A 25035-nucleotide genomic window follows, 5' to 3' on the forward strand; every position below is an offset into this window, starting at 1 on the left:
ATCATCCATCTCCTTTAATCTCAAAATATTTGCCAAGCACAGCCTGACAGATCTCATTCTAACCACTTCACCCTTAGTTTGTCTGCACATTTTGACTATTTGCAAAAGTAGTATGTAATATGTCAGTATCTTTGCAATTTAGTATAGTTTTCCTCCTATACTAAAAGTGAGCTAAATATCTAACAATGACATATCCTTTCAGTACTTCAACTTTAAGGTGCTGAATTTATTTCTCTGCCTGCTCAATACACATTCATGAACTCAACTGCAACATGATATAAACATATTTAACAAATTACATAAAAATTAAACAATGATAACTTGCCTTTATTTAAGCTGAATAAAGAGGAGAATATAAGGCACAGAAAGTGAACAAAGTCCAGTTTAAGCTGGGGATTACCTTTGTTTTTAAAAAGAAATTGATTCATTGATTCAGCTTGTGTCCACTGTGCTAGAGCTAAAAATTATTTACTTTACTTTAATATTGTTGTTTTAATTTGAATTGCAAGAGGTCAGGTTTTATGTTCATGCTGCTAAATCTGTTTTCTGTACCATGTTTATAAATACTAGTAATAATGGATTTACAGAAGACAGAGTTGGCAGCAAAAACACCAGCAGCCAGTTGAGAGACTTGAGAGTCTGAATTAAAACAATGGTTTAAAGACAATTCCAGAATGACTAGGTAATCTTTATCTTACACTCATATTTGCTAATTCTACAGACAAGATATTGATATCTATCCTCCATTTTCTGCATTATGTAACAAACTCGGACCATGTTCCTCAGACATGTATTTTAGTTATACAGGTTTAAAATGATGTAATTTCTGTGCTGCATTATAATTGTCACTTTAAAAATAGTTTTTTATGGTACAGAATAGGGCTAATTTGCACGAAAAAAAAATACCCTATTCAAGAAAATCTCAGTTCAGCAGAAAGATCTTTAGTAACACTAACCTCGCAAATTCTTGACAAAATCCTCTAATTTCATTTTCCGTTCTGGTTTCACATTGGGACTGTACATGTCTGTGTTCAACAAAATGATTGCAAAGGCTAGGATGAAGATGGTATCAGGATTTCGGAACTGTCGCACAACCCCCGAATTGCAGATACAGTATCTTTGGCTACAAGAGAAGGAAAAAAAGATAGTGCACATACTGTAATATTATGTCAACAGAGAAGTAACATCAGTAGTTGTATGAGAACTTCTCCAAAGTAATAATCTCTTACCAAACAGTTGCCTTACTCATGCCTTCCTTCAGACTCAGCCACCCACATTCATCTCTGCCATCTCCAATCAGTTCCAAATCTCTCAGCCTTTCCTTCACTTTGCATCTAACAAGCAGCCGCCTCCCTTCCTCTTTGCCCCAAATTGGCCATGAGAGAGGTCTGTCATATCTAATATGGGAGCACAGCTAGGTTTGGGATTTTAGGAGTAGGCATGGAGCAAGTAAGGAATATATACCTCTTCCTCCAGCCTTGTTACTGGTGGAGACTCCCTCTTCTTGCATCTTTTCTGGATTCTTCTCCTTGACTCTCATATATGTTGCATGATTGCTGACAGCACAGCTGAAAGGCCCCTGTTCTGGGTCCAATGAAGGGAACTGCTCTAAACAGTCTCCCTCCTAACTGCTCCTCCATTAGCTCCGCCTCGAGAGAAGCAGTGAGAACCTATGGCTGGAGCAATCTGTGTGGGAGAGATAGAATCTGTGAATGGAGGAGGTGCTTTTTCTCCCCAAACTGACTATTCCTCCAATCACAGCTCTACAGTCACTTCCTGTATTTTCTAATCTCAGTATTTTATTATTATTTTTACTTTTGGTGTTGAAGCTGTCGAACTAGAACAATTTTACTACAGAATATATCTGTGACAGCTACTGTTGTACGTTTACCTACCCCTTTTCCCCTTGACCCCATAAATGGTATGACACCTGATGAAGGGGGCAGTGATGTACATAAACACCAAATAACTGAGATTAAGAAACAAGTGTCTGAAGGAAGAATGGAGGGTTGGGGGAAGAGGTTGGTATATCCTAAACCCTGAATAAGTTCAACTGATGCTATTAACTTTTATGGAATGGCATGAAACTTGTTTGCAGTCAAACTTTAATAGTCTTTAAGTCCAAGTCTGGCTACCTTGAATCCATGTAAGCCTATAAGGTGAATAATGTGGCATAACTGTGTTATTGCAAAAGGAACTCAACAGACAAAACTTGCAGAATGATGCTCTAAATAAGATTAATTAATAAGTTAAAGCTATTGTGAAAGTCATGACAATTTTTAAAAATTCAACAATGGGCTGAAGACATCACTGGCTAGGTCAATATCTATTGCCCATTCCTAATTGCCCAGAGGCATTTAAGAGTCAACCACATTGCTGTAAGTTTGGAGTCACATGGAGGCCAGAACAGGTACGGATGGTAGATTCCTTCCCTAAAGGACATTAGTGAACCAGATGGGTTTTCCAACAATTGACAATGGATTCATTGAATTCAAATTCCACTATCTGCCATGGCAGGATTTGAACCCAGGACATTACCTCGGTCTGCAGATTAACAGTCCAGTGATAATGCCACTGGGCCATCTCCCTCCCACGCACCACATGTGCTAGCTGTTTGATAACAAAGGTCAGCAGAAATGAGATTATTGTCTCAGTAGTCATGGAAGGGCTGCTGAACAGGGTACAACCTACATAAGAGGGTATATGAATAGGAAGGGTTTGAAGGGATATGGGCCGGGTGCTGGCAGGTGGGACTAGATTGGGTTGGGATATCTGGTCGGCATGGACGGGTTGGACCGAAGTGTCTGTTTCCAAGCTGTATCACTCTATGACTCTATAAGATCAAAATATTTGATGAGGCTGCCAACAGACAACAGGCCAACTGCTGTGCCTGAAGAAGGCAACTTCGGACTTCCAATGCCGAACACAATGGGAAGCAAGCACTGCAAGGGACATAAAAAAATTGTGCCTTACATGATAACTGGTTAGCTCAGGACAAAGTTGGCAATAAATTTCTTCGAGATCAGAGAAGAGACCCAATTGTTTCCACGATTCCGAGTCACGAAAAAGTCCAGGTAACTGCACATACGGATGCTAGCTAGCTCACAATGGAGCAGTCATCAACTACTTGGAAACTGAAACGAGAGAAGTGATCTCACCCTTCATTCCAAACTCAGGAAATTTGAAACTTGGATGTATGAGTACAAGTCTTACAAGTATATGATTCTTTTTGCGAGCCTAATCAAAAGTGTGCAAACAATAATTTTAGTGTCATGAGTTGTTGATATCCAAAGTAAATTAAAAAAAGGGTTAGTAACATGCAAAGTGTGTTATTTCGGTAGAATACAACTCTGCCTTTAAGAAAGTTCACCTTTAAGGATCGTATGTGCTGTGTGCATACAATGTTGTGACTTTACCTGGCAACTAGTCTGCTGTGTGTCTCCAAGTTGTTCAATACACAGAAATCAGTTGGTTTGTTGTAATGTCTGTTTTATAACTTGTAATATGTTTCACTGTTTCATGAACCCATCCCTAATAAGCAAATCATTATTAGGCCATCATCAACATGGCAGGAATGAACAGTAGTGGAATAACATCACGCTGATGAAGTCATCATAATGGCACAATCAACCAGCATGTTAATCCATTGGTACACACATGCTCAACATTCATCAATTATGCTAAAATGCATGAGACAACTCTCAAAGACTTTGTTCATTACAGCATCATGTATTGAAAAACTGGGAAGCATACAATTCCCTAACAAAAGTTCAGTTTAACTCATTTCAGAAAGGCAAGTGATCAGGATGTGTCAGAACAAGCAAGCAAGTGAAGGTCAAAAACACATTATCACAATGTCCTCAAAATTCCCTTGTTGAAATTCAGACAGAATTTGGAAAGTTTAATCTGCATGCAGAGCTATGCTTTCTAGATTTGGGTGTATCTGATACATTAAATTAAACTATTAAGATTCACTGAGCAACTGGGGACAAAAATCTACACAGACTGACCACATCAGGATTAACAGCCAAACAGCTAAAGATACTCAAAAAAAGAACCTTATTAGATGATCATTTCAGAGTCAGATTAACTTTCCATATTTATTAAATACAATGCATAATATTTAGACATAAACCTTTGCATTCATAGACCATATCATCAGCAAATACAGAGAAAAGGTCTCATGAATTTTCAGTTGAAGAGTTAACAAATAACATTGTTGAGTTGATGATCACATTCATCTCCATGGAACATATCCTGAAAGATTTTTTAGACAAACTTAAAACTCAAAAGGTATGGAAGTATGGATGCAAGTGCAAAGCAATCCTTACAGGTTGACAAAACTAACAGGTCCTGAGTAACTCTACAGTTAAAACAAATCACTAGAATATACAAATATAGTAAGACATGCACGAAGGAAATGCCCAGTATTCAATCAAATTTGCAAGGCATGTGGGCTGAGGCGGCCACTGGCAGAAGCAATGCACTAGAGCAAAGGCTGTGCGGCTACAAAGAACCGTGCACCAAATCAAATGCACCACATGTAAAGAACATTGCACAGTTAGAATAAAGACCTTGTTATTTCAGCAAAAATGTCTAAATTAAATGATCAACAAACCAGAAAGTGACAGCATACATGACAAGACAAAGAGCGAGAAGCACATCTCTTACATGGTCAGTCTCATAGAAATCATCAATTTTATCACACCATTCCAACTGTTTGCAAAAATTCAATTATCCATCTTCAGGCAACTGGCAACTATTTGTTATTGGCTAAGATTAACACAGGGTAACTTCTATGATATTAGCCCAGTAATTTTTTTTTTTTAACAACCTTCCCACATGAAGAAAGCAATGAATGCAAACCATTTGGCAAACAACTATTCAGCATTTCATGTGCAGGATTGCAATGCTGGAGTGCAAGTACTATCAATCTATCAGGACATCACAGATGTTCGACATCACAGGCATGCTGTATCAACAAATGCAATTGTACCAGCTTGATGTGATCTCATACTTGTTGCAATCAAAGGAATCAAACATCAGAGATGCAATAGAAACTGCAGCGGACTATTCAAGAAACACTTTCAGAGCTAAATATAAAAAGAGCAGAACACTTCACCTTCTTCTGAATTACTGGAACTAAAATCTCAGCTGTCTACTATGGATAAAAAAAAAGCAAGTTCAAAGGAAAAAAGCTGAACTAATAGCTGAGAACAAATCCAAACTTGAAACGACTATTGCCACAATGAAATCCTTAGGCGATATTTTTGCTCAAGTCACAAAGCTAGATGTAGGGCTGAAAAAGAAAGAAACAAAGCAGGATGGACAAGCTCTGCATCATCAATTCAAATGAAAAGATTGCTGGTTTACAGAAAGGGCTGGTGCAATCCCCATCTAAAACATATCAGGCTCAGCAGGAATAGCTACAATAACATTGGCTTGCACTCGTAACAATGAAGGAGAAAATGACAACCCTGCAAGATCAGATGGAGATGCATTCAACCAGGAGTTGTAAATCATTCATGAGACAGTCCTTTCAGAAATAAAGGAAAGTAATGACACTCTATTGAAGGAACTCAAGCAAAGCATAAAGGAAGCCACTGAAACAGCAAGTAAGGAGATCCAGGCTTCAAAGAAAACCAAAATCCAAAAAACATTGAGAAGGCTGGACAATTATTACAGAAGAAACTATACATCAGATAGGCAGAAGGCTACTACAACTTGGACAGAAATAGAAGGATTCAGGATGTAAGACCAGAAGCTTTAACATGAGCTAGAAATGTAAAGGAATAAATCTATAAATTCCAAGTGGCAACAGCTTGAGGAACCAGATCATTTAGAGGAAAACCCAGAAAAAAAGCTTAGTTGCCATATCTCAGGACAAACAAATTCTGGAACAGCAAATGCAGTCAATGAAATGAAAAACTGACAGCCCAAACATGGATGACAGACAACATGAATGGTGACCTCCAATCAATGTCACCGTCATGAGATCTGATATATCAACAACTCTATATTTGAGACCAACAAGCTTGCTTGTTACTGCAAATAGTTTAACTTTCATTTGGAAAGGAGAGGGTGTTGTAAGTGTTCCTTGCCTTTAAGAGAGCCTATTTTTAAAAGGAGTCCATGTGCTGTGTGTATACAATGTTGTGACTCTGCCTGACTGTGAGTCTGCACAGAAAACAGTTGGTTGCTTTAATTTCTGCTTCAGAATCTGTAGCATGCTTTGCAGTTTTAGAAAAAACAACCTACAGGGATAATCAATCCTTGTTAATCAACCGATTATCAAAATGTTAACACGACAGCTACAATGAGGAGAACTACTTCATTGAAGTAAAAGATCACGGTGTTGCATATATGTGCATGCAATTGTTTGCATGTTATTTAAAACAAAAAGGAAAAATAGGAAAAAAATAAGAAAAAAACCTTGGATTTACAACTGGAGGTTATCCCAAAACACTATCTACTGAGTAAGGTTACAGAGTAAGGAATACCAAACTCAAAGAGTTTAAAAGTAAGGAGAATTTTGTTAAAAATTCCGACAATAGGATTCAGGGAACTTACGTAGGGTAGGATGTGAGAGTGATGGTCAAGTGGGACTGTGGTGTTAGATAACTCATGAGCAACATATGTTGTGAATAATCTGAAATTCATAGAGGGAGGAAGGTAGGAGGCTGACCAGTACAGGATTAGATCAATCAAGTCAGGGTGGGGAAGCAAAGATAATAGTTTCATTAAGAAAAGGGCTTTGTAAGAAGAGGACAGGGAGAAGCGCAACTGAAAAGAGTTATTACGAGTAGACAGGTAGAATAGCACATGTGGAATGGATGTGCTGGTAGAAGGCATGACTGGAATCGAATAAAACTTAAGACAGGGACAGGGAAGTTTCAAAATGGGTAAGCTTGGACGGGTGTCAAAAGACAATTGGCAAGAAGCATCTATTATAATAAAAAATACAATAAGAACACAGCAATTAATAGATCAAGTGGACTGTAATTTCAATCACAGATTTTGAGAAAATGTTCTAAGGTCTCTCGTGGTACTGTGGTAGTGTATATATCTCTGGATCAGGAATCACAGGTTCAAGTCCCATCTGTTCCAGAAGTCAGTAATAACATCTTTGAACAGATTATCTTGACAGAATGCTCTGCATTTTAGTCCAAAAAACCCACAGCAGTTCTTATTGGATTGTTGGTCAGACCAAAACCTAACTGATGTACTAGAAATGTTATTATGACACCGACTTTGTAAAAACAATACATCAAGTTAATCAACACAGCATTTCATAATTTTTAAAAATTTCCTCCTTGATTTTCAAGACAACAGGATTCTTTGTGGTGCACTATGTACACATTGCAGGATGAGGTGGATAATCTAGAAGATTGCAGCCAAATGGAAACTTCACAACTGAAAATCGTTTGAGTCAAAGATGTGAAGTTGAGATGTAGTCTGAAAAAATAACTTGATAGGAATTCTCTTTCAAGACACTGGAAACTACCTGTTTAATAGCTTAAACGTTCTGAAGCTCCTTGTCCCAGAGATCACTTATCCCCGCTTCTGACAGGTGTAAATTATACAATCTTAATCCCCAAGGTCATTTTACACATTTAAAATCTTATTGTACAATGGCATCTGGCACTTTGTTAACAGAAAGCAGAGAGGTAAGTATTTTGCTGTTTTTCCCTCTCTTGCCCCTGACCCCACTCTCTCCCCCACTCCCCAATGCAGATAAAGGTGAAAGCAAAACTTCACACATAACATGTTGCAATAAAACATGCGTTCACAACACCAACCTCAAGAATTGAGATATCCCTAAGTAATTTGTTTTGTCTGGATTTGTTGTGAAAATGCATTCCTGGATAGGAATTTCCCCAGAGTTGTAAATCTAACCTTTATAAATCACTCACTCTGCCTCAATGTCTTGTTAACTCTGCACAACACATATTAGACAGGACGGGAGGGTTTTCAAAAAGATACAGGAAATATCTGAAAGAATGTTTCCAGAGATGTTGGACTTTGATTCCATGGATAGCTGGTGCTATTCTCTTTGGATAAAGGAAGGTTGTAAGACATTGGGTAAATGTGTTCAAAAATATGAGAGATAGATAGTGAAAAACTTCCTACTGATTTAAGGATTGAGAACAAATTGACACCAATTTAAGGTTGTGCTGTATTTTTGCCAATCACATGAGAAAAAGCTTTTTCATGCAGTGAGTGCTTAGGATCATAAATGCACTGCAGGAGAGTCAATTGTGACTTGGAAAAGGAATGGAATTATTATCTGAAACAAATCAAAAAGCAGGGCTACAGGAAAAGGACAGGGTGTTAGACTAGCAGAATTGCTTTTGCAGGAAGCAACATTGTTTTTTTAAACACTGAGTTACTTAGTCATAAAGGAAAGAAAACTTGTCAACTATTACCTGCATTAGGTACTCAAAAATGATTTATCAACAACCACGTAGACCATGAACCACAATACCTGAAAGCCTCGATGAGACGTTCTACTTTCTGTGCCTCTCCTTGGACCCGAATGTGTGCCTGGAACTTTCTGAGAGCTTCATCTAATTCCATGCCTGAAAAGTCCATCTCGTCAACAACACAACTGAAATAAAACAAATGTCATTGATTAATTGGCATGATTTAAGGTATTCTAGTATTTAGAGTGCAGAAAAATGCTTCTTCTAAACAATTTTTATAAACATTTTTTGCTACTCTCCTTGGAGCAAAATAACTTAAGCTTGTGACATCGTTAACCACCATTTTGAATGAGCACGATGACTGTTCTCCATTAAGTTGCAGTTGGGGCCTAAGATTAAATAATTCTGTGGCTACATAAACAATCTTGGAATCTTGCCCACCACACTTTTCTTCACTAAATAGTTTGTATAAAATGATAAAGTTGCTTGGATTTCACTCAATAATAATAATTTAGTGCCCTAAATCCTTTTAAGACTTTTTCAGTCCTCAAGATCTCTCAAAGGTCAACTCAGTGACCAAGGTTTAGGTCAACCTTCCTAATATTTTGGTCGACTTTCTTCACATGGTTGTGGAGCAAAGAATATTAGAGTCATCAGGCCTTAAAAGCTAGCAAAGACGTGATGTGAACTATATTTTCTCACTTGACTGATCTTTTTACAGAAAACTTGGAAGCATCGGTGTCTGTTCAATTTCCTTAATACTTCAAGTCAATGACATTCCTAATAAGTTTTGAAAAGTCTTTGGATGTAGTATAACCAATATAATGGGAAACCTTTGATAAAGTTCCGTAACAAAGGCTATTTCAAATATTTAAAATGATGGAAGCCAATGTAAAACTGTGAAATATTTGCATAGAAATAGTTTGGGCTTGTTGCAGAAGTGATATGGGGTTGCAGGAATTTAGACTCCTTCTGAGAATTTATTGAAAGAGGGATGACCTATACCAACTTCAAGCGAGAAAAAAAATTAACATTAAAGTCTACTTTACATTTTCATCTATTCAGCACACTTTTATAACTACTAAAGTGACATGCCAACTAAATGCAAACAATAATTCCAGCAATGGGCTTACATATCTAAATCATAAAAAGAATCAAAAACATATTAGATGACTCCACCTAGCAGATGAATAATTTCCACAATCTCCGTGGTGCTCGGTGTTGTTTTGATTCTTATTTTGGTCTACTTATGATTATTCCGTATTGTATCATTGAGCAACATTGCAAAATCAATGAATTTAGGTAAGAACAGTTCCTCAGTTGTGAAATTAGAGACAAGTCGATCAGCCATTTTTAACACTGGCTCTGATTTATATCAGCAGGTAATGATCAGAAATACTATGTGCTTTAGAGACATTTGCAGATTATGCTAAACAGAGGCAGGATTGACAAAGTAAACTCTGAGGTAATAATAGACAAAACTGGTTTAAAACAGTTTATAACAAATAGAATTATGAATTTTGTCTCCTATCTCATCTTCAATGAATAAATGCAGAGCAGGACCTTACACACAGTGACAATCAAATTTCAGGTGTGTAGCATACAAAAAAAATTTGAAAAATGAAATGCAATCCTAAGGGTGTAGTAAATTCTAATTAGGACATGGTGTGAAAATCATGAGCTGCTCCTTACCCAGATTATAAGCAGGATTGTGAATATGCTTTGTTTCAGGTACTGTGACATGTAATGAAAAGGGAGTGCGGTTACATTTCACATCCTAAGAACCTTTTCATTATTTCAGAATCTTCTTATGACAAGTTTAAATTTGCTATTTTTCTGCCAAGAGGCCAGAATCTATTTTCCTTGTAGTTGTCTGGAAACTGCCAGTGTGTAAACATGTTTTGTTTGCATATGATTATATTTTGATCAGAAACCCATTAATATAAGCAACTCGATCAAAGTAAAAATTCAATACAACCAAATGTTTTGTGCTGCAAAAAAAAAACACTGGAGTCGGAAGTGTATGTTGAAACAAGATGACAAACTTATCTATGCCATTATTTATTTGGCTTATACTCCAGTAACTAATCAATGGCCTCAGAGCACAGCTGTTAGCATCTTCAGATGACTAACAGCTTTATTTCATTATGAAAATGTATATCTTCTCTCATTCCATATTGTACACAGATAATTGGAAGGTGTATCTCCTTCAAATCTGTCGCAACTCTCCAGTTCTTCTGGGCCTACTGACATAGGTGCACACACCAGGAAAATGATTTATAGATTAATCCTTATATTCAAGTTTTTCTTATAGTCGGTTATCAGTTAGGTCAGGAGAGATAACTAGCATTTGTACTTTTAAAAAAATGTTTATACTCAAGAAATGAAAGTTACTTTTCCAAAACAAGGTCAGCCGTATTGTTATTACTCAACTTCCTTTTTGACAGATCAGCTTAATAGCCAAATATGAATTTATGGGCAACTCTACATAGAGTCACAGGGGTGTACAGCATGGAAACAGATCCTTCGGTCCAACTTGTCCATGCCAACCAGATATCCTAATTTAATCTAGTCCCATTTGCCAGCACTTGGCCTGTATCTCTCTAAACCCTTCCTATTCATATACCCATCCAGATGCCTTTTAAATGCTGTAATTGTAACAGTTTCCACCACAGACAACTAACATTAGTATTCTTTCTTGAAAAGGAAAGCAAAGACAGCAAGAAGCAGCATTCAAAATGCATTTCAGTTGCATTTGCAGCTGTCAGGGAGTAGATGACTGGTTAAGCATTTCAAAGAACAAATGGAAGAGAGATATTAAAGCATCAAGAAATTGCAGTGTTTGCTAAACCAAATCATTTAGATTGTTCCTTGCAAATCAAAACTGTAACATCTGGCCCAGGGGTCTAATATATGGGACATTTAACCCAGGAAAGATCTCATTATTTTGTTTTTGGACTAAAACTTGCAAAAGATGGTTTATTTTATTATTCAAGGAATATGGGTGTCAGTGTCTTGGCCAGTATTTTATTGCCCATCCCTAACTGCCTGGAGGTAATAAACAGTCAAATTCATTGTTGTAGGTCTGGAGTCACATGTAGGCCAGATTAGGTAAGCTTCCCTCCCAAAGGACATTAATAAACCAGATGCATTCCTATGACAAGTGACAATGTTTTCATGGTCATAATTATGCTCTTAATTTGTTATTTAATTTAAATTTCACCATCTGCCCTGGCAGGATTCGAATCCAGGCCCCAGAACATTTCCTGATTCTCTGAATTAATAGTCTAGCGCTAATACCACAAGGTTATTGCCTCCACCCGAAGAAGCTGTGTAAGGTGTTTGCATCTTTAAAAACAAGTTAATAGAATGCATTGAGAGTTGCATATACAATGTTGCCTTATTCAGGCAATGAGGGAGAATTCCAGACAAGTGAACACTAGTGATGGGGTCAGGAGAGCTCATTATAACAGCAGCCTCCTAACTGGATGTTAGGCAGGTGACGAACACAGCAGGAACATCTAACCTAAGAAGAGAAAGCATCCATGACTCCTTAGTTCAAGTGATGTAGTTAAAGGAAATCACCATCAGCTGGTTATTCTCCTTTGCTTTTTCCTCTATGAGCTGCACTCTCTTAAATCCCCTTTGAAAAGTCAGGGAGATACCGTATCTTCAAAGACACTGAAAAGGTAAATCGTCAACCAATGAATAAAAGCCTGAGAATTGGCATACTCATTGTTCTAACTTACAGGCAAGGTGCCAAATCAAATCTACCTGATCTAATTAAGTTCTATGATTTAAACCCAATCTTCTTTGATTCTAATCTCCACGCACACAGATTGTCTATCTGTCTGTCTCAGTTAAAGGATAAATTAAAGAAAAATGAAAGAAATAATTGGCTAGATAATTAAGCAGTTTCCACCATCCAGAATATCATAGGCACATGGGATTGTACTTTGCTTGGTTTCTGAAGATACCAGTTAATACAAATAGCTTCTAGTAGGCTCAGAGGAATATTCAGTTAATTCTTATAACTGGGATTCTATTCTCCCAACGTTGATCAAGTTGACAACGGGAGGATAACCTGACAGCAATCAACCTCCATAAGATAGCTTTAGTAGTCACAATCCTTCTGACAAAATACACAGTTCAAAACTTGGTTTCACTTTGTGCTTTTTTCTGCTTGGCACTCACCACCCTGTGATGGCCCCTGTTAATATTTAAACATCTGCTATCTGTTTTTGGATGTTTTGTTCTGGAGATGCATTATGCTCGGTCATCTTTGAACAAGAATCAGCCTGCAATTAACTTACAGGTGTGATGAACTAATAAATCAGTTTGTATGTTGTCCTACTTAAAAAAAGAGCAAGCTGCTGCTCACATTTCAAAGGTTACCTTCAGACCTCAACTTTCAGTTCACAGCTACAAATCAATATGATAGAAATAAAGAAAAATATAGCGAAGGTTCTGAAAATATCAGCAGCAGAATCAGAAGGAACCAAAAAAAAAATCTATGTCAATGATCTGGACTGGCAGTTAAACACCCAAGGATTTACAACTTATCAAAAAGACAGGGAGATGGGCAGAGGGGGCGCAGGGTTGCCTTGTTAGCTAAGAATGAAATTAAATCTATGACACTGAATGACATTGGGTCAGATGACGTGGAGCCTGTGTGAATGGAGTTGAGGAACCACAAAGGCAAAAAAAAACATAATGGGAGTTATATACAGACCTCCAAACAGTGATCAGGACCAACGGCACAAGATGTACCAAGAAATAGATAGGGCATGTCAGAAAGGCAAGGTCACAGTGGTCATTGGGGGCTTCACTATGCAGGTGGACTGGGTGAATAATGTTGCTGGTGATCTAAAGAAAGGGAGTTCTTGGAATGCTTACAGAATGGCTTTTTGGAACAGCTTGTGATGGAGCTCACAAGGAAGCAGGCTATTCTGGACTTAGTGCTATCAAATGAGCCAGACTTTATAAAAGATCTTAAAGTAGGGGAACACTCAGGAGGCAGCAATCATAATGTGGTAGATTTCAGTTTGCAGTGTGAAAAAGAGAAGGCAAAATCAGATGTAATGGCATTACAGTTAAATAAAGTTAATTACAGGGGCACGAGGGAGGAACTGACAAAGATCGACTGGAAGCAGAGCCGAGTGGAGAAGTCAGTAGAGCAACAGTGGCAGGAGTTTCTGGGTATTCACCGAGTTGGATGCAATATTCCCAATGCACTGCTCTCTTAACTGTTCCTTAATGACTTGACTACTTTGCTCTGAGGTTTACCTGAAGAAGGGCTTATGCCCGAAACGTCGATTCTCCTGTTCCCTGGATGCTGCCTGACCTGCTGCGCTTTTCCAGCAACACATTTCCAGCAGTTACCTCCAAAATAGTAAAATATAGAAAACTGGGTAACTTCAGAATAGTGAAAATTGTGATTTCTTTTGCGCGATACTTACTCAAGTACATCTCTGTTGAACTGCTTCTGCCGATTGCCTAAAAACTCGCCAATCATCTGCCTGCTGAGACCTTTCCGCTGAAGGAGGAAGTGAGCAATACCAACAGGTGTATCAGGAACAAAGCCACGCTCAATCAGATACTGCACACCTTTCTCAGGCTTTCTATGCAAAGAAATGAAAGTCAGTTAGATATTTCCAAAAATGATGTGCTGTGAAATATATATCTTGAAACAAAATATTTATTGTTGTACAATAGGATTGCATATACAGAATTTCAGAAAAAAAATTATGTTGAAAGACCATCATCACCATCAAGTACCTTTAAACTACACGTTCTGACTGAGACATACACCACCAATATTGGGTAAAAACCTTGGAATTCTCTACATATCAACATTGTAAAAGCTCTGTAAAAAGGCAATCCTTTCTCAGTAGAAAGGATTGGCAACCAATGCCAATATTATATTCATTGAGAACAGTTACACCACTCTGGAAGCAGAGTCACACAGCACACAAACAGACCTTTCAGTCCAACTCATCCACATTGATCAGGCATCCCAATCTGACCTAGTCCCATTTGCCAGCATTTGGCTCAGATCTCTCTAAACTTTTTCCATTCATATACCCATCCAAATGCCTTTTAAATGCTGTAATTGTACCAGCCTCCATCACTTCCTCTGGCAGTTCATTCCATACACACACCACCCTCTGTGTGAAAATGTTTCCCCTTGGGTCCTTTTTAAGGTGGTTCATACTGCTTCCTCACTGCACCAAGGACATCCGTTTGATTCCAGTCTTGACACGTGTCGGGTTTACATGTTCCCATGTCTGCGAGGGCTTCCTCCAGGTGTTCTGGTTTCCTTTCATGGTCCAAAGATATGCAAGTTAGGTGGATTGGCTACTGTACAATGTAGGGTTAAGGTGAAGTTTTGGGTTGGGTGCGGTGCTCTGAGGGTCAGTACAGATTCAATGCACGGAATGGCCTTTTTTTGGACTGGCCACCAAATCACCATGATTTTTTTTTGTTTTGTTTTGAACTATCAGTAATCACCCAGGAAGCCCATTTTTGGCAATGCAAACCATCAAAAGGATGGGGGAATGGGTTAAGGAGATCAGGAAGGGATTAAATAAAAATGGAGTCAGAAATAAGATCATAACACTTAGGAGCAGAAATTAGGCCATTCAGACAATCAAGTCTGCTTTGTCATCCAATTATTGGTAAGTTTCTCGTCCACATTCCCCTGCCTTCTCCACGTAACCCTGATTTCCCTTGACAATCTCAGTCTTAAATACACTTGAGCCTTCTGTGGCAATGGAGCTGAAACGCAACCAAAAAAACACAATGTTTTCAAATAACTAAAGAGGGGTTGCAATTGTCCACAACCAAAATAAACATGGCCCACAGATTCCATATCGCCACAAAATGAATAGCTAGCTGGGTGAACCTGAACCACCACAATATGTGGTTATTGACATTCTAACTTTAGTTTTCTTTTTCTAAGTGGTTTTTGGCTTTATGCATATTCATCACTCTGGGAGCATATTTGTTTGCAATCTTTTGTGTAACATGATAATGATAACTGCAATATAAATAATGACGTTGAGCTCAGAATATATTAGCAGCAGTTTGATGTGCAATTGAACTAGCCATTTAAAAGCAAAAAAACAGCAGCTTTCAGTCAGAACCTTTAAGCAACAAAATAGCTGGTGCAGTATGAGCTTACACTGCTTTGCAACTTAATTTATATGTCTAAGTACTTCCCCAGTACTCCCCATCCACATTCATGGCAGTGACTCAATTATGAATGGAAGAACAATAATACAATTATATTTGTTAACAAAGTCTCTCTTCAAAACAAAATCAGTACAAAATGTACTTTGGAATAAATATCACTTGCCCTACCCTTCCTTCTTATTCATTGCAGTATCATAAAGGTATTAACAGAACACCATTTGATGTGCCGCTGTTGCTGGTTGTTGATTGGAAAGCTTCTGACAAAACTCCATGAGATCAGTGATCTAATTTCTAAAGTTATGCTGCTTTCAGTATCACAACTTCAAATCCTTCTGAATGGAATTCAGTGCAAAATGTCTCAATTTGAGAACAGAGTAAAAGAAAAAGTGAAAAACCATAGTTTGTGGACTTTACTTCTATTAAAATAAGATTTCAGGTCAGGTCTTGAGAGCATATCTATCTATAAATGGACTTTAAATTGTTTCAGGAAGCCATTTGCCTTGTCATGTCTATGCTGATTCTCTGCTGAAGCAACTCCGTTAGGTCACTCACCCTTCCCCCTGGCCCTTCTCTCTTCAGATACTTACGTAATTTCCTTTTGAAAACCAAGATTCAATCTGTATTTCACATTTTCAGTGAATGTATTCAAGATTCGCTAACACCTTCCAAACATGTGACCACTACCATCTAGAAGGACAAGAGCAGCGATTACATGGGACCAGCACCACCTGCAAGTTCCCCTCCATACCACTCACCATCCTGTCTTAGAATTATATTGCAGTTCCTTTAGGATCACTGGGGCAAAATTCTGGAGCTCCATTGTAGCTAAAATTACAGCAAATGGACTGCACCGGTTCAAGGCGGCGGTTCACCACAACATTCTCAAAGTCAACGGGCGGCACGGTGGCACAGTGGTTAGCACTGCTGCCTCACAGCGCCAGAGACCCGGGTTCAATTCCCGACTCAGGCGACTGACTGTGTGGAGTTTGCACGTTCTCCCCGTGTCTGCGTGGGTTTCCTCCGGGTGCTCCGGTTTCCTCCCACAATCCAAAAATGTGCGGGTCAGGTGAATTGGCCATGCTAAATTGCCCGTAGCCTTAGGCTAAAGGGGTAAATGTAGGGGTATGGGTGGGTTGCGCTTCGGCGGGTCGGTGTGGACTTGTTGGGCCGAAGGGCCTGTTTCCACACTGTAAGTAATCTAATCTCAACCCGAGATGAAGAATTAATGCCAGCCCAGCCAGTAACATGTGCATCCCATGAATGAAGAGAAAAACTGACCAATTGCTGCAAAAAAAATGTTGTCTTTGCTTGTTGTGTCATTTATCTCAATGAGAACTGTTTCTTTCTTTACACTCTTTTCCCTCATGATTTTGAGCACCTCTTTCAAACTTCACCAATTTAACCATATAACTGAAATTCTTCATATCTGGAACCAATCATGTAAATATTCTGTGCACCTTTTCAATTACCTTCACATTCTTCCGAAAGTGTGTTACCAGCACTAGGCACAATACCCCAGATATGGCTAAAGCTATGTTGTGTACTGTAACTTCTTTGCTTTTGAGATTTGCTGTGGCTAATTCTAAAGCCCAGGATCCCACATATCTAATTAACTACTTTCACATCCTACACTGCCACTTTCAATAATTTGTGGACTTAGAACCTCCTCCATCCCCTTAAGAGTTGACTTTTTAAAAAAAAATTGTTTGTCCTCATGCTTTCTTTCAGCACATATTGCTTCTCTGCTTTAAATTTCACCAAACACAAGTAAAGCAACTGTAAGATCTACTGAATTCCATCATAGTCCTTCTCACAGATAACAATTCTTCCAAATTGTGTGTCAACTGTAAAGTTTGAAATGGTGCCCTGCGTATCTAAGTCATCAATATAGATCAATTAAAGCCATGGCCAGTGGGTTGAGTGACAGCTCACCATTATTTTCTGCCTCTACCCAGAGGCTGAAAACAAAATTCCTATAGTTATTTTCAACCTATTCAGATATATTATTAAAAATCACACAACACCAGGTTATAGTCCAACAGGTTTATTTGGAAGTAACTAGCTTTCAGAGTGCTGCTCCGTCAACACAGCTACCTGATGACGGAGCAGCTCTCTGAAAGACAATATTTCCAAATAAACCTATTGGACTACAACCTGATGTTGTGCGATTTTTAACTTTGTCCATCCCTCTCTAACACCGGCACATCCACATCACAGATATTTTATTGTTATGAAGATGTGGGTGTACTGTATTTTTAAGAGAGTTAAAAGCTAGCAGAACTACCTGACAGCACCAAGTGTTCTCAGTAAGGTCACAATGTGACACTTGGTCAAAAGCTAGATTAGCTGCTTGCCTGGAAATGACAAAACAGATTCGAATTAGGCCAATCAGTTTAATTTGTACCCCGAAAAATATCAAATGCCAAACAAGTTTGAATTTAGTACATTAACAATCTTAAAAGCCAAATGACACAATCCGATGCTTTGGGGATACAAGACCGCGGGAAATTGAACAGTTGCCACGCCACCAGCACAGAGACTGCCCAAAAAATAGCTCTCTTAATAACTCTTTATCAATCCGTGACCTGTGAAGCATAACCCCTAAGAAGGAAGATCCAAATAAAAGAGATGACAGCTGGCTAGTTTTGAAAACTTGAATTTTTGGTAAATCTGAATTGGGGGCTGGGGGTTAACTGGACTAGTATTGCAGAAGGGGAAGGTAAAAGATAGGTTAGAGGAAGGAGTTGTAAATAGTTGTTAGTTAATTATTCTCTGTTACACTTTAAGAAACAAAGTTGTTAATTTTTACTGTAAGTAGTTCTTGGCTTCTCGAATTTTCACAGATTACTGCATGGGCTAAATCTTTTCCGTGCTGCTGGTTTAAATTAAGCAGGAGGGCTCACCAGTGTCCTAATTTATGAAAACTTCTAGAGCAAGTAGGACTTGAACCCATACATTCTAACAACTAGCATATGCATTTTCCTTGTTTAAATCTTGCTATTTATCTCTTACATTATTCGGGGAGCACTGTTCTCTTTTATCTTACTTGTAATACAAAGATGGAGAGATTCAATTTGGCAGGAGAAATGATAAGCCATGGCCTGTTCCAAGCTGACTGAAACCTACCTTCTGCCACTTGGAACTTTTAGGACCATCATAAATTTGATCTTGTAAATTTGAGCTATGCAAATTTTCCAGCTTCTTTTGCCTTCACTAATTCTAAACTGCTCTTAAGTTTCATCCACATGCCTTGCAATAAGTAATATCATCAGTGTTTTCTCCGCTTCAAGTGTAGGTTTATCAGCATTCATTCCTTTTGGTTTACCACTTGCACCTAGGTCAAAACTGCAATGGTCTCCTGTGATGGACATCCAGTAAATTGAATAAAAACTTTTGTAATAGTCTATCTACATCGCAACAGGGAAAGCTTTGGGATGGTCTCAAGTAAAAATTTAAAATAATGATTTTACCTTTAACTCAACTCTGACTATTGTTATCCAAATGAGAAAATTATATTTCTACAGAATGCAATTACAGTATCTGCATACTTCCTGGATATAAGAAGTTACATGTTTACAAAGCTCGCTCTAACTTAACTTCATCTCGAAAATTTAGTTAAATATTACTTTAATATTTTATTGAAGGATAAACCTTCAATAGATGCTAGATAGAAGATTCTTTGATAAAACAAAATCAGAGGTGCATAGCTCCTTGAAAATGGAGTCACAGGTAGATAGGATAGTGAAGAAAGCTTTTGCTATACTTGCCTTTATACTCAGAGCACTGAGTATACGAATTGGAGGTCATGTTGTGGCTGTATAGGACATTGGTTAGTACATTTTTGGAACAGTGTGCGCAATTCTGGTCTCCCTGCCAGAGGAAGAATGATGTGAAATTTGAAAGGGTTCAGAAAAGATTCACAAGGAGGTTGCCAGGATTGGAGGGTTTGAGTTATAGGAAGAGCCTGAATAGGCTGGGGCTATTTTCTGTGGAACATTGGAGGCTGAGGGGTGACCTTACAGATGTTTGTGAAATCATGAGAGGCATGGATAGGGTAGATAGACAAGGTCTTATCTCAGGGGTGGGGGAGTCCAAAAACTAGAAGTTATAGGTTTAAGGTGGGAGGAGAAAAATTTAAAAGACACCCAAGGGGCAACTTTTTCATGCAGAGGGTGGTGCATGCGTGCAATGAGCTGCCAAAGGAAGTGGTGGAATTTGGTACAATTACAACATTTAAAAAGGCATCTGGATGGGTATACAAATAGGAAGGGTTTAGTGGGATATGGGCCAAATTCTGGCAGATACGACTAGATTAATTTAGGATATCTGGTCAGCATGAACGAGTTGGACTGAAGGGTCTGTTTCCATGCTGTACATCTCTATGGCTCTATGCTGCAGTCACTGGAAACCTGAAATAAAAGCTGAAAGTGCTGGAGGAGCTCAGGAGGTCAGACAACATTGGAGAGAAGAACAAAGTTAACATTGAGTCCAATATTTGGAGATGCCGGTGTTGGACTGTACAAAGTTAAAAATCACACAACACCAGGTTAGAGCTCAACAGATATAATTAGAAGCGCTATTCTTTATCAGGTGGTTGTGGAGTACACAATTGTAAGACAGAATCTTTCACAAAAGTTTACAGTGCGACGTAACTGAAATTATACATTGAAAAGTACCTTGATTGTTTGTTAAGTCTCTCATCTGTTAGAATGACCATGTTAGTTTCACTTCTTTCATATGTAAATCACAAAACTATTTTTAAAAGTTACATTCACAGGTTAACTTTAACAATTGGAGTCATCCAGATAATGTGTTGAAAGTGTTAGCCCTCTGTGTTCTGTTACACACTCCTATATATATATATATATATATATATATATATATACACACACACATACACACACACACTCCTACAGACACACACACACTCCCACACTCACATATGCACCCTCTCTCAGACTTAGACCCTTTTACACTCACACACAGATATTCATTCTCTCACAGACACTCAAGCCTCCACCCCAGACACTCAGAGACACGCACACTCCCACACTCATACATACACCCTCTCACATACTTAGACCCCTTTACACTCACACACATATACACTCTCTTTCACAGACACTCACAAACCCCTACCCCAGGCGCGCGCACGCACACACACACACACACACACACACACACACGTTTGTGGGGTGAATTTGTATTTGCAGAGTTACATTATACTTTGCTCAAAAACTGCATGAATCCATGTAAGATTCTGTTATTTCATTTTTTAGACTAGAATCTGTCTAAACACTCTGGCTCAGACAACAGCACACAGGGGGCTAACACTTTCAACATATTATCCGGGCTGACTTCAATTGTTAAAGTTAACCTGAGAATGTAACTTTTAAAAAAAATTTGAGATTTACATACGAAAGAAGTGAAACTAACATGATCATTCTAACAGATGGGAAACTTAACAAACAATCAAGGTATTTTTAATGTATAATTTCAGTTACATCGCACTGTAAACTTATTCGAAAAATTGTGTCTTACAATTGTGTATTCCACAACCACCTGAAGGAGCAGCGCTCTGAAAGCTCGTGCTTCCAATTAAACCTATTGGACCATAACCTGGTGTCATGTGATTTTTAAATTTGAGTCCAATATGACTTTCTTCGGAGCAGAAAGCCTTTGCTTTTTATTGTTTGTGCAACTTCACCACTATTCTGATAAAATAAACACAAGTAATTTGTCAACTATAATTAATTGTAATTAAATGCGGGTCTATTTGAATTGCACTCACATCAGGGTTTGTTAATTTTACTAGACATTTCCATTTAATGCTTTAACCTTTACCAGAAAAGTCATATTCTGGAACATATGATTTATGAACTAAATATTTGCAACATCTGTGAATGGTTTGGATTTGGAATGATCTGCCTAAGTGTGGTGGAGGCAGACTCCATCATGGCCTTCAATTGGATTATCTGAAGGAAGAAAAAAAATGCAGGGCTTTGGGGTTATGCACTCAATTGCTCTTGCAAAGAGTTGGCACAGATGCAATGAGCTGACTGACCACCTACTGCGCTACGACCATTCTATGATTCTCTGTACCCCTCTTGAAACAGAGCCCATTATTTCATTACAGATTTGACTGCCAGCATTGATTCAAATTTACCTGGGCCAAATCCAGTTTTCACCTCATGTGAATTGGTTTCACTCAATTAACTTTTTTTTAAACACTTTTTTTATTAAACCATGATCATGGTCCTCCAAAGATTCCCCTACTGACATTTGATTCACTGGACTCAGCTTGTTCCCCAGAACCAGATAATGTTGGCATCCTTGTTGATGTGGAACTGAATCTTGAAAATTCTCCTGAACACACTTCTGCAAAATGAAAGACTGGAATCATCACAGCAGTGCCTCCAAACATAACGACGATGGCCAAATGTACTTCACAAAACAAACAAATTAAGTAAAATTACATATGAATTTCTACTGCCTGAATTTCACAGTTTACGACTAAATTCATAAAGTTAATATGTTATGCCTTAAATGTTCAGAATGGGGGAATGGGGAAGAAAATTATCCTGTTTGATTCCTATATTCATTTGTCTTTGAATCAAAACTGTGAAGAACATTATCTTGACAGGCTGAAAAAAGTGCCTATGCCTGGTACCTGTAATACTCTCTCTCAGAATAATAAAAGTAAATGGACTTTGCATTTCCAAATAATGTCAAAAATCACACAACACCAGGTTATAGTCCAACAGTTTTAATTGGAAACACTAGCTTTCAAAGCGCCGCTCCTTCATCAGGTGGTTGTGTTTCCAGGTGCTTCTCCAAATCAAATAATGTAATTTGCCTTCTTTCCATTCCAACCCAAAGAGAACACCTATTATTCACTTTCCCAAGATGACAGAATACCCTGGAACCGGTCGCTCAGGCCTCTTTCAATACTGCTTTATAACTGGGCAGGACAGTAGTCTAGATTTACAGAGAGTCATAGAATTCTTTTCACAGCAGTCAGCAAGGCCCTTCAGCCCATTGTGCATCAAACATCAATTCATTCTAATCACATTTCCTGCACTTGGCCTGCAGCCTTATATGCTTATATACTGTATTGTTCACTCAAAGTGTTTCATGCTTCTTTGTAGCAAAGCAGCCCATCTGCACCCTCCCTAAAAATAGGTCAGCTGCCATATGAAACTCAGCATGGGAATGCTGCATGTTGGATATACTAGGGAATGGAAAGATGCAGTACTGAACAGAAGTATTGGTTAATGGAAGACAAAACGTTGCTCCTTTCAATTTAGAGTCTTTGCATAATTGCAAAGTGACTATCATAAAGTGGGCAGAATCTTCAGTGGGTTCCTAAATGACTGTTTAGAACAGCCTGTTACTTTCGCCAAAACAAAAAAAAAACAGACTTGATTTACTACAAAGGGACTTCAATACCAGTGCTGGTCACAAATCTATTAGTTTCTGAAATCAATAGCATGCAGAGGCAATTGCAGAATAGCTCCCTTATTAAAAAAAAACTTGAAGTGCAGAGGTGTGATCAGGAGCAGGTTCATGACCAGTATGTTTTTGACTTGTCCTGTGGAATGAAATGGGTCAAGTAGACCAAGTGGCAGTAAGGGGACATTTAGGCGATCGTGCCCATACCTTCATAATAATTAGTTTAGCAATGGAAAAGAAACAAAAACAATCCAGAGTAGAAATAATTAACTGAAAGAGATCAATTTCAATGGGTGACAATAAATCTGGCCCAGATAAACTGGAGTCAGATATTGGCAAACAAAACTATAATGGTAAACTACATTGCAAATTGGAAAATGAATGCAGAAGTTGCAGTTTAAAGATTTTTAACTGGACATGTTGTCACTTCTGACAAATCATCTCAGATGTACAATTGATACAACAGAGAGAGGCTGAATGACGAGGGTGGAATTTTATGCCATAGGGTGCTAATTCTCTTCAAACTAAGGGTTTTTTTTTGGGGGGGGGGGGCGGGATTGTGATTTACTTCATGGTTGGTCTGGGTGATCACCCTCATTGAGATGTGCAGCGTCTGAATTGAGATGATCAGCATTTAAAATAGGAAACATACGTTAGATTTATTGCTGAAAATAGAGACATGCTATCAGTGTTTCATCTTGCACTCAGCAGGACAGACACAAGAACACCAATTTCAAAGGAAGTAATTTGTACTGCATGAGAAAAGATGCTGATTGGTTGATGTGTTGCCATGACAATATACCAGTGAGTACATGGATTTATTTTCATTTTAAAAAGTCACCATGCAGGGATGAGGCAGTCTGTTGGCATAATTGCAGTGACATAGGTTCACGTCCTACACGTCAACGAGGTATGCCATAGCATGGTCCAACTGGTTCATTAAAATTAAGAAGGCATTCAATGCCTGGTTACACTCCTTTGTTTGCAGAGATAGGATCTGGAGTATGAATATGTGCAGCTTCTAGCAATGATGAATGAGTTGCACTATCAGCAAAACTGGTGATATTAAATTGGCTGTCAGTGTAATGTTTTATACTTGAGACTGATTGGGCAAAGCTTGCTGAACAAAAATGACATCGAACATTAGGTATTTTTCTGAGTTTTGTATGTATGGGTTGGCCACGAATAGTCAGTACTCTGCCTATTGTGAACTCCAAAGGGACAAAGTCAATATATGGACAGCTTGCTCAAGATAAAGTAACGTCCTATTGCATTCTTTATCATCTATGACTGATTCTCTAGATAAATTAGCCATATGGTCGAGTGAATTCCGACAGCCAATTCTGAGATCCAGATGTGTTGCCAGTCTCTTAATCTATATTAATTAAACTTAGTAACTTGTGTAGTTGATTCAGTTTTAATTACACTATATACTGTATGCCGAAATAGATGGGAATTTTCTTCTAGGGCCAGTTTGATGGGATGACTGCAAATCTACAATTTGCATGCTTTTTGAACTTAATTTGCAATTTGGATTTAATTTCCATATGCAGTTTAATGGGCTCTATTCCACACACAAATTCATGTTACAAATGCAGCAGTCTAGCAAGCACCCTTTTCAGGGGGCTGCTGGGAAGGTAGGTTTCCCATTTAAATTTTTACCTCATGGAATCAGCGGCCTCCACTTTCAGCAGCAGCAGGAACAGTGAGAGCAAGGAGCAGGGGGCTACATGCTAGGTAAATGTTTCCTCTTATAGACTTACCTCGTGAATAGGCAGAGCAAAGGCTCAACAGGAGTGGACGTGGACACAAGAATTGCTGGGCACAGGAAATGATTGGTTTAGCCACAGCCCAAATAGGAGACACTATACATGTGGTGTCTCCCACACATCATCTTCCTCTAACCAAAAAAAAAACCGCGTGTGGAGGATTGGTAAGGTAAATATTTTTTCCATTTATTCAATCT

The 25035-nt window shown here is 38.4% G+C and overlaps 1 protein-coding gene across 8 annotated transcripts in view; it reads right to left on the minus strand.

Moving 5' to 3' along the window:
• iqsec1b (IQ motif and Sec7 domain ArfGEF 1b) overlaps nucleotides 1–25035 on the minus strand; it is a 532991-nt gene that overhangs the window by 27573 nt on the left and 480383 nt on the right. For all 8 annotated transcript variants that reach the window (XM_043707985.2, XM_043707986.2, XM_043707990.2 and 5 more), the window contains 3 exons: nucleotides 13883–14044; nucleotides 8486–8608; nucleotides 957–1123 (listed from right to left, as the gene is read on the minus strand). In XM_043707985.2, coding sequence (XP_043563920.1) covers nucleotides 957–1123; nucleotides 8486–8608; nucleotides 13883–14044 — 452 coding nt within the window. The remainder of the gene's footprint in view (nucleotides 1–956; nucleotides 1124–8485; nucleotides 8609–13882; nucleotides 14045–25035) is intronic.

Source organism: Chiloscyllium plagiosum, unplaced genomic scaffold (genome assembly GCF_037043375.1).
Source record: "Chiloscyllium plagiosum isolate Xiang-an unplaced genomic scaffold, Cpla_swu_hap1 HiC_scaffold_14, whole genome shotgun sequence".
Lineage (NCBI taxonomy): Eukaryota > Metazoa > Chordata > Chondrichthyes > Orectolobiformes > Hemiscylliidae > Chiloscyllium > Chiloscyllium plagiosum.